Raw genomic sequence first — 13,810 nt, 5'->3', positions numbered from 1 at the left:
TATAAACTCACATAACTATTATTAGCATGTGTTTGGAAAAAAAAAATTATTCTTTTCATTTTCCTGAGGCTATGAATCATTGCTCGTCTGTATGAAGAAAGTGGAGGAGACTCTGGAAAGAATATTTGCAGAGAATGACTAAGAAAACTTAATAGATTCCTTCAATTGTAGTGAAGAGAGTCAACACACTGATTCATAAGGTCATCCAACTCAATTATTACTACTCCTCTCTTGGGTTAAATGGCACATGTAATGATTCAAAAAGCAAAAGAAGAGAAAGAGTAGAATCTAATTTGCCTTGCTGGGTTAATTAGAGTTTAACAGAAAAAGCTTTTTCCTGAGTATTATCTAAAAGGATCTCACTTTTTGCCTCCTACAATGGCACAGAGAACAATAACTCATTCTCTCACAAGGTAGCATATTTTAGGAAAGACTTTCAAGATAGTCTCTAACTATCTCAGGAACCACAGAAATTTTCCTTCCTCCTGTGTTTGGGATGGCCCCAGCCCATTAAATTTCTCTTCACCCAAGGCCCAAGCAGGCCAGGTAGCAGCAAATTAAAAAGGAGAGAAAATCCTAATGTCCTCTTGACTGACCCTCCCTGGTAGGAACACATTATCCTACTCCACTGGTTTACTCTGCTTGTGGCCTTTAGCTTGTCATTTCAAGATACTACCTCTTCTTCAGTTTTCTGGGCATTACAATACCTAAGGGAACCTAAACATGTACACAAAGGATTAAAATAAATCTCAAGAAAACCAAACATCTGCCAACAGAATATATGCACATTTTTTGCACTTATCTATAGGATCTAAAAGAAAAAACAAAAGATCCCTTGGAAAAACTTTTTACAAACTGGTAATAAGGTATAATAATAATAATAATTGACAATATTGTCAATTATATTTAAATATAATTTATAAATATAACATAACAAAAATAACATAATAATAATGACAATAAAAGTCAGCATTTGTTGAGGCAGGCACTTCGTATAACCTTAAAGTAGGGGGAAGGTTCCTCAAAAAGTTAAACACAGAATTAATTACTATATGACCCAGCAATTTTTTTTAAAGCTCTATTCATCCATTTGAGAGAGAGAATGAGACAGCACGTGCGCACGTGAACGGGGGTAGGGGGGAAGGGGGAGATGGAGAGAGAGAATCTCAAGCAGACTCCCTGCCCAGCCAGGAGCCCAATGTGGGGCTCAGTTCCACGACCTGGAGATCATGACCTGAGCTGAAATCAGGAGATGGACGCTCAACCCCGACTAGCCACCCAGGTGCCCCAGGACGCAGCAATTCTATTCTTAGGTATACACACAGAAAAACTGAAAATATATGTTCAAACAGGAACTTGTACATGAATGTTCATAGTAGCTTTATTTATAAAGCCAAAAAGTGGAATAATTCACATGTCCACCAACTAATAAATGGATAAATAAAATGTGGTCTATCCATACAATGGATATTCAGTCATAAAAACGAATGAAGTACTGATATGTGCAACAAACAAATCTGGAAAACATTATGCTCAGTGAAACAAACCAGACATAAAAAATCACATATTGTATGATTCCATTTATAGGATATGTCCAGAATAGGCAAATCCACAGACAGAACATAGGTTAGTGGTTGCCAAGGGCTGAGGGCAGAAGAGAATGAAGAGTGACTCTTCAAGGGTACAGTTGTTTCTTTTTGGAGTAATGAAAATGTCTGGGAATGAGACAGTGGCGATGGCTACTCAAAATCAAGTGTACATTTAAATATGACTAAAATGATGAATTTTTTATTATGTGAATTCTATCTCAATAAAAAAAAAAGGGTGGAGAGAAGGGCACGTTGTGGGCTGAAATGAGTACTAATGTCTAGCAAGTTTGTATGAATGGTAATTACAGGAGCTTTCACAGTTTAGGACTACCCTACATGGTATAGTATACTTGTTGACTACTTCAAAGAAGATGAATTTCCCCTAGTGAAACTCAACTTGTTTTTAAATCCTTCATTTTTATTCAAATAAGTTTTTATTGTCACTTTGTTATGATAAAACATTACCGTAATTACAGGATTTCATTTTTTAAAAACCTCCCTCTACTTTTAAGTAATTAGAGGAAACTATTAGGTCCAAGAGACATTTACACCTATGCATTCTGGAGATGGTCAAAACACAGAAAACTGTCCTTTCTTACATATTCTAGTTGTTATATAGACTTTAATTCAAGACATGAAGAATCCCCAAGTTAAAACTCCTAGAACTATGAAGGTTACCACTAGAAATAACTGACTCTAAGCTACACATCTAATAAAACATTCTGTATCCTTAAACATGCAAAAAAGACCGGCACCTTTCCTCAAAAAATCTCCTTACTCTGCCCAGTCAGAAACCAAATCTCATCTTTATTTCTGCCATGAGATCATCTACACTTCCTAAAGTGTCAGGCTCAATGTTTCACCAGTCAGCGGTAGAATGACTGTGCCAAATGAGTTTATTTATAACCACTTCAATACTATTCAGTGGCTATAACAGAAATGAACCAGGGAAGGGAGGGGAGAGGGAGGGGTGGGACAAAGGGTAAGAAATTAAAAATAAAAAAATATATTAACTTTCTATTTTTAAGTCTTGGTCCTTAGTATCAGAAAGTCTAACTATATTACACCTCCCTTTTGCTGAGCAGTGGTAAAGATTAAAAGGCCATTCCCTTCTGTCTTAAGATCTGTATCTCTTTTCTTTCACTCTGTTTTCTTGTGCCCATGGGCTTTTTAAGGTAGGAAAAATCGCAACACCTGAGAGAATTCTGACCTTTTGGAAACATAGCAGAGCTACAAGATAACCTAACAGCATGATACTCAGCTTGCATGGAATGGTTTTTAAATTACACCCCCACCCTTTTTTTTAATCATGGAAAAGAGAAACTGAGCCACCTCACTAGGCAAATTCAATTTTAGGAGCAGTAAGCTTGCCAGGATCTCAAATATCAGAGCCTGCACACTGAGTTATGTGTGGACAGGCAGGAGAACATCATGTCTGAACCACATCATTCAGCACTGACATGTGACCCAGCCTAGGAATTTAGAAAGGGTCACCCATGTATGTGATATCCCCTGACTGGATATCTGAAAATGGGTTACTAACAGCCAAGTTTCTTTACTGCATGTCTTTAGAGAGAGAAAACTGTACCTCAACCCTCATTCCCTGAAACAAACAAACAAAAAGCCTTTGTACTAGAGAAGATAGCTAGAGAGGAACTTTCATAATCAACAATAAAACTGTCCGTATCCACTTGCAAACATATATGTAGAATATATAATCATATGCATAATTATGTATGCATAATTAAAAACTGATTTTAAATGATTTTTAAAAAATGATCACTGCAGAAGTATTTTTTGCATAATCTTTTATTATGTTTCTCATGTAATTTTTTAAAAAGAATTAGGAATAAAATCTTCCTGCTAAGTTGGGAGCCATAATAAAAAAAGGAATGAAGATAAAACAGTGAGAGAAGGAGAAAGGAAAAACAAAAAGATAGTAAAATAAGCAGCATTAAGACCAAATTTAAAACTCAAAATGTTAAATATAAGAAGAAAGCATTAGTGTTAGTAACATATCGTTAAAGTTTAAAACTCAAGTCAGAAAATTTTATAGACAAGAAACTAGGTACAAATTCTTATGGATGAGAGTCTCAGGTATATATTTTATAAGCAAATTTTCATTTTAAAATACAATACATGAAAGAAATGTGCTTGTACAAAGAGGCAAGTACAACACAAAAAAGCATCTTGGATAGAACAACATCTCCACCATGTGACCATCTAGGATATAATCACTAAACACTCTTAAGTTTGTGTTGTATTTTTGCACCTCTAGGTATACAGAGAAGTCATTTTTAGTATGTCCTCCGGGACCAGATGAAATTAAGCAGAATTATGCTTCATACTTGACAGGTTCTACCCCATCCTAAGCCAACATTAAAGATACGACTTCCTAGAGGTTGGCAGGACTAATAATGATATAATTTCCTCTTGAGAAGGGATTTGATAACATTGAACCCATGAATCTATAAAGTTTTAGACATTATGACTCTAGAATCCAAAATGTGGGGCGCCTGGGTGGCTTGGTTGATTAGGCATCCAACTCTCGATTTCAGCTCAAGTCATGATCTTGGGGTCGTGGGATTGGACCCCATGTGGGGCACTGCACTCAGTGCAGAGCCTGCTTGTCCCTCTCCCTCTGCTCCTTCCCCTGCTCACTTGCTCTCTCTTAAATAAATAAATTTAAAAAAATAACAATAAAAAATAAAAATCCAAAATGTGTTAACTCTGATCATTCAATTCACCAATGCCAAGGACATTTATGATATTACATGGCAATTTAGAAGATAATTAATTTCTAGCCCTTGGAAAACAATGCCATGATGCTCTTATGTCTCTGAACTCCCAGACATTTCTATAATTAATTAGTCCCACAAGAGCTATTTTTGAGTAGTCAGCAAGGGCTACTCGTGTGATATTTCAGTTTTCTCCACTGAACCTTATATGGACAAATTTAAATTTCTTAGCTTACAGTAGTCACTTTAGGAATCACTGTTATTTAAAAAGAAAAAAGAGAAAATAAACTTGTGAACAGAAATAGAATCTGTAAAATAAGTAATGCTATTAAATATATACAAAACTGATAAAGTAGTCACATCTCTTCTAGTAACCTTAAGACTAGCCACTTAATAGAGAGTAAACAACACAATTACCATACAAATATCTTTTAGTGTTTTGTGCAAGGCTCTATGGTTGATTTGGGCATAGGATCCTGGGAATTAAAATACTGTATTTTGAATGAAGAGTTTGAAAACACAGAGCAGAAAGGCAATCCAACATATTTTTCCAGGAAGCAGGACAAGGTAGTTAAGGTTCTCTCTATTCTTCTGAATTCTTAATTTCCTGATAATCTGTGAAACTGCTGGAGTACATGGATTATCAATTTCTGAGAATCTCTAGCCATGAAAGTATGATATATTCTGACAATCAGAGTAAGTTTTGGCTGTTAAGAAGAAGCAACTTTTACTGAACATCTAATGTAGAAAAAGTTAATAGTATGTGTTTACATTAAACTTACTCATCTGAGAAGAAATATTTGTAAGAATACTTTAGCCTCACATTTGTGAGGGAAGTTTGGTAACTTACCTTCCAGATGTAGGCAGCTTCATCACTTGAGCCACTGACTAAAAACTGGTCATCTGGACTAAGACTTGATTTAACATAAAAGGTAGAGTTTTGATGTCCACTGAAGATAGCCACTGCCAGAGGGGGGAAAAAAACCAACAAATTACTTGGTTCTTGTTATTTCTAGTGTTCACATAAATGCAGACAGGTATACATGTTCTAATAAGTTTTATTAGTGTATTAACTATTGAATATTGAAACAGATAGTCAAGCTATATTCACTAAATTAAAGGGAACTGGACATTGGCAGAAAAGTAAAGGAAGACTCAGAAAGAGGTTTTATATTAGACCCAATCTCATGATCTAAGCCCAGATACTTGGTATGGAGCTGGCTATGGAAGAGAAAGTGATGGAAAACATTCTTAAGAAGAATACAACCAGTGTCCACTCTTTTAGTAAAATGCCTTTATTAGACCCTCTTTCCCCACACTAGGATAGGGCTTTCCCTATTATAATACATTGGTCCTTCTTCCTCTTAGACTTCAAATCTTGAGGGTAAATTTTGTATTTTATCCTTTACTCACTATACCTCACAGTGCTTTGAACAGAGATCTTCAAACATCTGTTGCATTAATAGGTAAGAATCAGTGGAAAGAGTTAAGATTTATGGATAGCTCATTTGGGATGTGGGAATCAATCAATCTATTTATTTATTGTGGGAATCTTTTTAATCCAAAACTTTAAGCAGGCTTAAAAGAAGTAGCTAGTGGGGTAAGCTATATGTTTGTAGGTAAGATACTCCAATTAGGTTAGGGTTAGCCTTCAGTTTTAGACTTCCTACTATCTGTGGTAAAAGGGCAAGTAATCCAATCTAGCACAGTGTGCTTGATGGGTTCTTCTTTCCTAAGAAGACCAAAACCTGAGGCTTCTGGTATCAGAACACTAATAGGAAATACAAGAAAAAAATCTTAGTTACTGGAAAATTTAAGGATACATTTAAGCAGGAAAAAAAGTTCACTCCAATCTTTTAACAGAAAGGAAGAATTATCAAGGGACTTAATAGCTTTCCCTTAGTGCTCACAGAAATCTCTTCCTTTTGCCAGAACAAAACTGGAAAAAGACTTTGCATTTCTAGCTTTTCAAGAAAAAGCCTACATATCAAATACCCTCCACATCAACACTTCCATTGTGGACGTTAAGCAGAATAGGAATCAATTCAGATATACATTTTATTTTTATCTACTGTGATAGGTAAATCCCCACAAAATAAACAGGGTCCTTTGCTCTGAATACAACTCTAAAACTATAATTGTTTATCTTAACTCTAACTATGAATGGAAAAATACAGACCAAATTTCCCACTAGACCTGTAAGTATTTATTGCCCTCTGCTGGATTAATCAAGTACACTGTAAATGCTTCAAACCATTCAAAAAATCCTAAAACCTGTATTGGCTTTGATTGGCTCAACTTAATCTTTCTTTGATAATATGGGCTCCGAAAATGCTTCAGTGAAGTGCTTCAGAGTCATCCTTATGAACATCACTTAGTATAATAAAACACTGTTAAATTAAAAGTACAGGAGATGAAGTATTAAGTCCAGGATGCTTTCTGAAGTTTTGAAAAAGATAAGCAATTACCCAATGTCATACACATGTCTGTCTGTCACTCAATATCTAAAGAACGTATCTACCTACCTATCTATCTGTAGGAGCCAATAAAATAATTTTAGGAGCACAGAAAAAGGTTACTAAATTTTTAGTAAAGTAGCCTTGGGCATATTTGTTTGACTAAACTTAAGGCCCCCTTTAAGGCCACACTACAAAAAAATGACACAGACAGAGCTCTTGTACATTTGATAATACAATTAGGATTATGCTTTTATCTTTTGGAGAAAGATTTTGAAAAGTCTATTTTATATGACTATCTAAATTAGAAGCTGTCCAAGTTCTGATTCCATTCAGGAAAACAGCAGGAGAAGTTATAAACTGCTTCCCTTTTCCAAATACTCTTGCTCTCATTTAGACAACAACAGACCTAATCCAGGACATTAGAAATACCAACTGTGAAGCTGTCACAGAACTAAAACTCCTAATACTGGCTTGGGGCAGTCTTTGGAAACTTCTGTAAGAGCCTAGCTAAGGTCTATACTATTTTAAGATTTATTTATCGGCACATCTTACTTTAGTGGGAAGTAGGTAGCTTTAGGGATTATAGGATCTGTCTGTTTCCGACAGAGCTAGAACTAGGTTACTAATATGTGGCTTGCCTAAATAATTGATAATGTTCTTAAAATTATGTAACCCTAAAAACCTTCAGAGTATGCTGAGAAACTTTCATTTCTTTTTTTAAAGTGTCATGTATCAACTTTAAACACCAGATTCCAATTGTAATTGGAGGAAAAGGGAAAAAAGGTGAGGTTGGGGAAAACTAGAAATAAAATAGACACTGCTCAACATTAAGAAGGCTGAGGTAAATAAAAACTATTTAGGGACTTAAAAAATTCAGCCCCCTTATTTTAACAAACAACCCCCAAACAAGACAAAAGCTGAGAACAGCCTTCTATATCCTATAAAATTTGAGACAATTCTAAATATAGTCAAAGGGACATAATTTCAGGAAAGACTCACTGTTAAAATAAAATTAAGTCACCATATACAGCAGGATTCTGTTTACTTGTGAAATATCACAAGGAAAATACACCTATGAAAATATCACTGGAACTAATCAAAGACCCCAAAGCCCTCCGATGTCTTAAAAAATTTGGTTTAGAAAAAAAGATCAATATTAAATTATCATTAACAAAAACCTCTGCATTCGTTTCTGGGTAAGAGATTTTATTTCATTTTATTTTTCCAGGTAGAGATTTTAAATGGCTAAGATCTTACCTGGAGAAGTCTTTAATCCGGTCATATTGAACATGTAGATATTGTCATCTGTGCAGTTAGCAAATAAAGTAGAGCCCGTGGAATCCAAAATCAGACTTGAGTATCCTAGAAAAAGGAAACTTTAGTTAGCACGTCCTGATGACAACAAGTAGAACTGAGGTGACAACGTTGTGGCAAGAAGATCATTCCACAAGTTTATCAGAATTCTTCTTCCCTCAAATATATACAAACCAAAAATATTCTTCTGAGTTTTTAACTTTTGAATTTCTAAAAGATACAACCACATGTTAATCTCAAGTCTATGTTGCTGAAAACTAGCTTGATGTTTATTTTTAAAATTTTAACAAAAACTCACGTCTCCAAAAAAGTCCTATAGGGTATAAAAAGGCTTACCTAGTTTTCGAGTGCTGCTACCTGGGTACAGGAAAGACTTGGATGCTATGGGTTCCTGTCGATAAGCAGTATAATTCTTACGTAAATCCCATATTTTGATTACCCTAAAAACCAAGGTAAAGAAAGTTATTTTGTAGCCCCCCCCAACTCCAACCAGTTTCAAGTACATTGAACGTGAAATGACTTTTAATCTAACTCCTCTGGCACATCAACCAGGTATAATGAGGATATCTCACTGGGAAACAGATTGAACTATCTCATACTGTTGTTTCCAATGTCAGGCTAACAACTCAGGCAGAACGGAAACAGATGTGATCTGACCCAGCGATGGGTTACCTTGAGTTTACTTCAAGGGAGCGGAAAAGGAAGATGAAGGTTGGGTTCTGATGGTCATTGTTTCATTGTTTTCAGAGAAAAAAAACAAAGCAAAACAAATGCTTCCTAAGACTTTAACACTCTGCATGTAACCTCTAACATTGTTAAGTAACAAGCTCTGTCCCTATGGTTTTATCTCCATATGTAGCTCCTTAAGTAATCTGGTCTAAACAGCTTTTCCTGTGAAATAAAGTATTTTTTCATTTCGTCTATTGGTATAATTGTCTTAATCCTCAACATGTAGTTTTTTTAAAAAATATGTTATTTATTTATTTCTAGAGAGAAAGAGCGAGTGAAAGCAGGGGGAGGGGAAGGAGGAGAGAGAGAATCCCAAGCAGACTCCCTGCTGAGCATGGAGCCCTAACTCGGGGCTTGATTTCACAACCCCGAGATCATGACCTGAGCAGAAGGCAAGAGTAGGTCGCCTAACCTACTGAGCCACCCAGGCACCCCCTCAACATCTAGTTTATCGGCAACATGAAAACAAAAGCTTGGTCTAAAAGGGCAATATCCTTGGAAACAAACAGCAAGGTTTCACAGCCATTCACAAGCATAACTAGTAACCTTGAGATAATCCTTCATTTGTGCCTGAGAATTTGGTCCACAGACGAGTTTTAGTGTCCAGAAGACACAATGGAAATCCTAGTTCATTAGGCCATCACCTTTTTAAATTTGTTTCAAAGGGAGGGATGTCTTAAGAGATATGATAAGTAAATAAAGGGGCAAAGAAGGGTGCTTAAAAAACACCTCAGAATTTTTATTGTAACAAAGCAACCAACTAAGAAGTACCACAAACTTATCTGGAAGCCAAACATTCAGACCAATCACAGATGGCAGGTATATGAAAGCCATTAGGCCTTACTATCAATATTGTTAGATTTCTCCCCAAAATGTCCATTATACACCCAGAATCAGATTCCTTCTTTTAAGGTATTACTAAACCTGAGAAGATAAAAATCCAAAATAATAGAAATTTTATTCCTCAAAATAAGACTCACTGCCTAAATTATACTGCATGGATAAGCAAGCTACCCACCCAGTTTCTCTGCAACAACAGCAGCAGCCAACACTGCTCCTATGTGCTATATAATGTGCTAAGTGTGACATATGGATTCCCTCATTTAATTATTTGAGCAAGAGTCCTAACTAGATATTTTTCAGTGTCATCTGCAGTTCCTCTTCTCAGCTGGATATTCACTATGTCGAAAGTTAAAAGCATATAAATTCGATTACAATGGGACTAGGTGACTTCCCTATCACAGTTTATGAAAGAGATCTCATCAAAAGAACCAAGAAATAAAGGCTCTTACCCATCCACGGCTCCCGCTGAGACTAACGTATTCTCATCTTGAAAGAGGACCACAGTAACACTCTGCTGGAAATCCTGACAGCACAAGGCAGAAAAAGATAGAAGAAAGTCCTATTTTCGGTACCATAATCTTCATCAAGAGACCAAGGTGTTAAAATGATGGCTTCCCCCCACCCAAATTCTGAGTTATACTAAATCTTCCCTCTCCAATACTCTTAAGTCAGGTATGTATACTGACCAAGAAGTAATTTTAGCATGAAAATGACCTAAACATTATGAAGTTATAGTACATAGTGTTGACTTTGACTTGTACTCAAGAAACAAACAGGTGAATAAAAGATTTGTCTAAACCTACTGGTTCTACTTAAAATTAGTCGTACTAATAAGCTATGTCTCTGTAGGAAACTCATTTAACTTTCTTGTGCCTGTTTCATCTACAAAATGTCACCATCCACCTAAACTGTCACATAGGAATGTCTAAAGAATTATTGATGAAAGATGATTATGTGCTCTGAAAAATTTAAAGGATCTCAATGGAATTCCACCTCCTAATTGCTGTTAACAAGTTTTCCTGGCTCAGATTCTGATTGTCTGAAATGATATTCATTTTAACTCCATCTGGCCTCCAAAAACCACAGTTAATCTTGTCAGTTTCCACTTACGCTTGTGTCCTATTCTTGGTATGCAATTTTAAGTCCTAACGTTTTAGTAAACACACTTCTCCAACATATTAATTTGGATCTTACAGACCAGGAATATCAGAAAAATAAACAAATTAAAGTAAAAGCCATGGTGATTTTTTTTTTAAAGAAAAAAGATGTATTATGGGCAATGTTTAAGCTTTGAGTAGAAGATGCTAGAGAAATATATTTTACCTAAATGTTTCAATAATTTAAATATTTTGCCAAATGTTTAAAAAAATATTAAAAACTCACATATTTCCTGTAGTTTGTTATGTAAAAAACAGGGATTACTTCCCCCTATAGAAAACTGTATCATAGTACTTAATATGCTTCTTCAAACTATCCCCCCTTTTCTAATAAATTACATTATATTGTAGATAGTATATGCATGGAGATATCTAGGGATGAGGCTCAGGAAGATGAATTTTTAGTATGCTTCCAGGTGACTGTTACACACTAAAGTTTGAGAACCACTACTGTAGGTATTGAGCAGTAAGTAATAAACCACTGAATGAAGATTCTCATTCACTTAATCTGTAGCTCCTATTTTATGCCCAACAAGTTACCTAAAATGAGATTCTATCTTACTACATGTTAAGATCTGCACACATGTACATAGCTATAAAACCTTACCACAGAAGGAGCAAGTCCTTTTGAATTCTGTTTCTTCTTAGGTTTTGAAGGGGTTTGCTTGTCTAGGGTATTATGAGCTCCACTGATTTGATTCACCTGCCTATAAAATCCATCTGAAAGATATTCCAAGCAAACTGATTTAGGTTTCAGAACTTTATTCCCATGCTGAATGTCACATTTACACATAAAATCTCAAAATTAATTATATTCTTAATAGTGAAATTGAAAGCCAGCAGAACTACTGCATTACATTTCTTTTGGTGCCATTATGATGTATAGAAGAGAAATAAGCATATGGATATTTATAGCAGCTTTATTCCTAAATGCCAAAACTTGGAGGCAATCAAGATGTCCTCTTGATGATGAGTATATGAATAAACTGTGGTATATCCAGGTAATGGCACATTATTCAATGGTAAGAAATGAGCTACCAAGCCATTAAAAGACAAGGAGGAACCTTAAATACATATTAAATGAGAGAAGCCAATCTCAAAAGGCTACATACTGTATGATTTCAACTATATGACATTCTGGAAAGGTAAAACGTTGGAAACGGTAACAAACAGTAAAACAGTAAAAAAAAAAAAAAATCAGTGGTTGTCAGGAGTTGGCAGGGGAGAGCAGGATGAGCACAGGGGATTTTTAGTGTTGTGAAACCATTCTGTATACTATAATGCTAGACACATGTCATTATACATTTGTCAAAACCAATAGAATGTGCAATACCAAGAGTTAACCCTCCTGTAAAGTACTGAGGGACACTGGGTGCTAATGGTATATCCGTGTAAGTGCATCAGTTTTAACGAATGCCAAACTCTGCCATGGGATGCTGATAGTGGGAAAGGCTGTGGGGATAGGGAGTATATCAGTACTTAGAGAACTCTCTGTATTTTCTGCTCAATTTTGCTGTGCATCTAAAACTGCTCTGAAAAAATAGTCTATTAAAAATATATTATTTTTAAAAAAGGAAGTAAGCAGTGAGATGATCCCTGCATTCTGCTTAATGGCATCATGGGTATAATGTGAGCATAATTATGTTTAATTTAATCCAATTCTTTAAAGCCAAATAACTTTTAAAGGATCGTTAACCACTGAGCCCATGTATTAATAATTCCAATTCTATCAATAATTTAGGTAAGTGGCATAGTTCAGAAGACAATATGAGGTAAATACAGAGGGTAATACTTGCAATAATCACAACAATCCTGAGAATTGGAACGGCAAGCCGAAGACAGGGGGGATTATGAACATGTGCCCCCTGGTGGTAACCAGATGAAATCATTAACTCATTCAAAATAAGTATGAGGTGATCCCACACTTATTAAAATCAAGATGGAACTAGGCTACCTTTTTTGTTGCACCTGGTGTCCCAGACCATAATGTTTCCATCTCTTCCACCTGTACAGAAGACAGCTATGGGGAAATAAATAAAGGATTATGAAGAACTCAAAATGCTTATGCTTTAGAGAATAATCCCTCTGTGTAAATATTCCTAAAAGCACATAAAATACTGTATGTAGTACACCTATGGAAAGAATAATGAAAAAGCAATAACCAAAATATACTGAGAGTTTACTAAGTGCTACACACTATCCCATGTGCTTTATATACATTATTTCAATTCTTGTTATCAACCCTATTAGGTGAATATTATTATCCTCATTTTACAGATAAGAAAACTAAGGCATAGAGAGAATAAGTAACTTATAAAGGTATTCCTAGCAGAATAAATCCAGAGCCCACTCTCCAAATCTCCAAGCTGTACTGTCTTCAGTATAAAAATATGGACCAGATCCATACAAAACGGTGAAAGAGGATGCCTCTAGGGATGGAAAGAGGGCAACAGGATTGGAGAAGGGAACATAGGGGAACTTCAATTTATCTGTAATGTTTTATTCTTTAAAATGAAACCAAAAAAACTCTGCTTCCTGAGTGGAAGAGTGAGCACTTACCAAACCAATCCAACTGCATTAGCTATAAACTCTGGACAAAATATAAAAACCAGTTACCTGAGGGCTCTTTAGAAACTGAACAAAAACATGCAATTTTTGGAGGGAAGTATACACCTGAATCAAGTGATTGGCCTGGGCTAAGTTACTGGCTTTTGTAGTTTTACCTTGAAGGCAGCCACAGTTGCATCAGTACCAAGCAGCTAAGATGCCAATACAGAATCTGCCATCTTTCAAGCCAGAGGAACAAGGAAAAGCAGACTGAGGCAACAAGAGCTGCCAGAGCCAGAGTGAGAGGGGAATCCTGGAGAGAGCCAGAGAAAGGGCTAACTCTTAACTCTGTGTTTAAACTTAGCACATGTCTCTGGTTGACCCCTGAACCATATATGCAAGGGAAAACCAAAAGAGGCTTGTAACTAAGGCTT

At 35.7% G+C, this 13,810-nt stretch overlaps 1 protein-coding gene across 2 annotated transcripts in view; it reads right to left on the bottom strand.

Annotated features, from left to right (window-relative positions):
• The window catches only part of DTL (denticleless E3 ubiquitin protein ligase adapter), a 41,319-nt gene that overhangs the window by 18,484 nt on the left and 9,025 nt on the right, over nucleotides 1–13,810 (bottom strand). For both annotated transcript variants that reach the window (XR_003612633.1, XM_028125739.1), the window contains exons 6-11: nucleotides 12,784–12,849; nucleotides 11,437–11,549; nucleotides 10,122–10,195; nucleotides 8,437–8,540; nucleotides 8,044–8,148; nucleotides 5,178–5,290 (exon numbers count right to left, since the gene is read on the bottom strand). Coding sequence is in view for 1 of the 2 variants with exons in the window: in XM_028125739.1 (XP_027981540.1) it covers nucleotides 5,178–5,290; nucleotides 8,044–8,148; nucleotides 8,437–8,540; nucleotides 10,122–10,195; nucleotides 11,437–11,549; nucleotides 12,784–12,849 (575 nt within the window). In the remaining variant the exon portion in view is untranslated. The remainder of the gene's footprint in view (nucleotides 1–5,177; nucleotides 5,291–8,043; nucleotides 8,149–8,436; nucleotides 8,541–10,121; nucleotides 10,196–11,436; nucleotides 11,550–12,783; nucleotides 12,850–13,810) is intronic.

The sequence above is a fragment of the Eumetopias jubatus genome, unplaced genomic scaffold, assembly GCF_037043125.1.
Source record: "Eumetopias jubatus isolate StellerSeaLion01/CBP00866 unplaced genomic scaffold, mEumJub1_p1.0 scaffold_12, whole genome shotgun sequence".
NCBI classification, from domain to species: Eukaryota; Metazoa; Chordata; class Mammalia; order Carnivora; family Otariidae; genus Eumetopias; species Eumetopias jubatus.
This window is presented reverse-complemented; position numbering and strand designations above follow the sequence as displayed.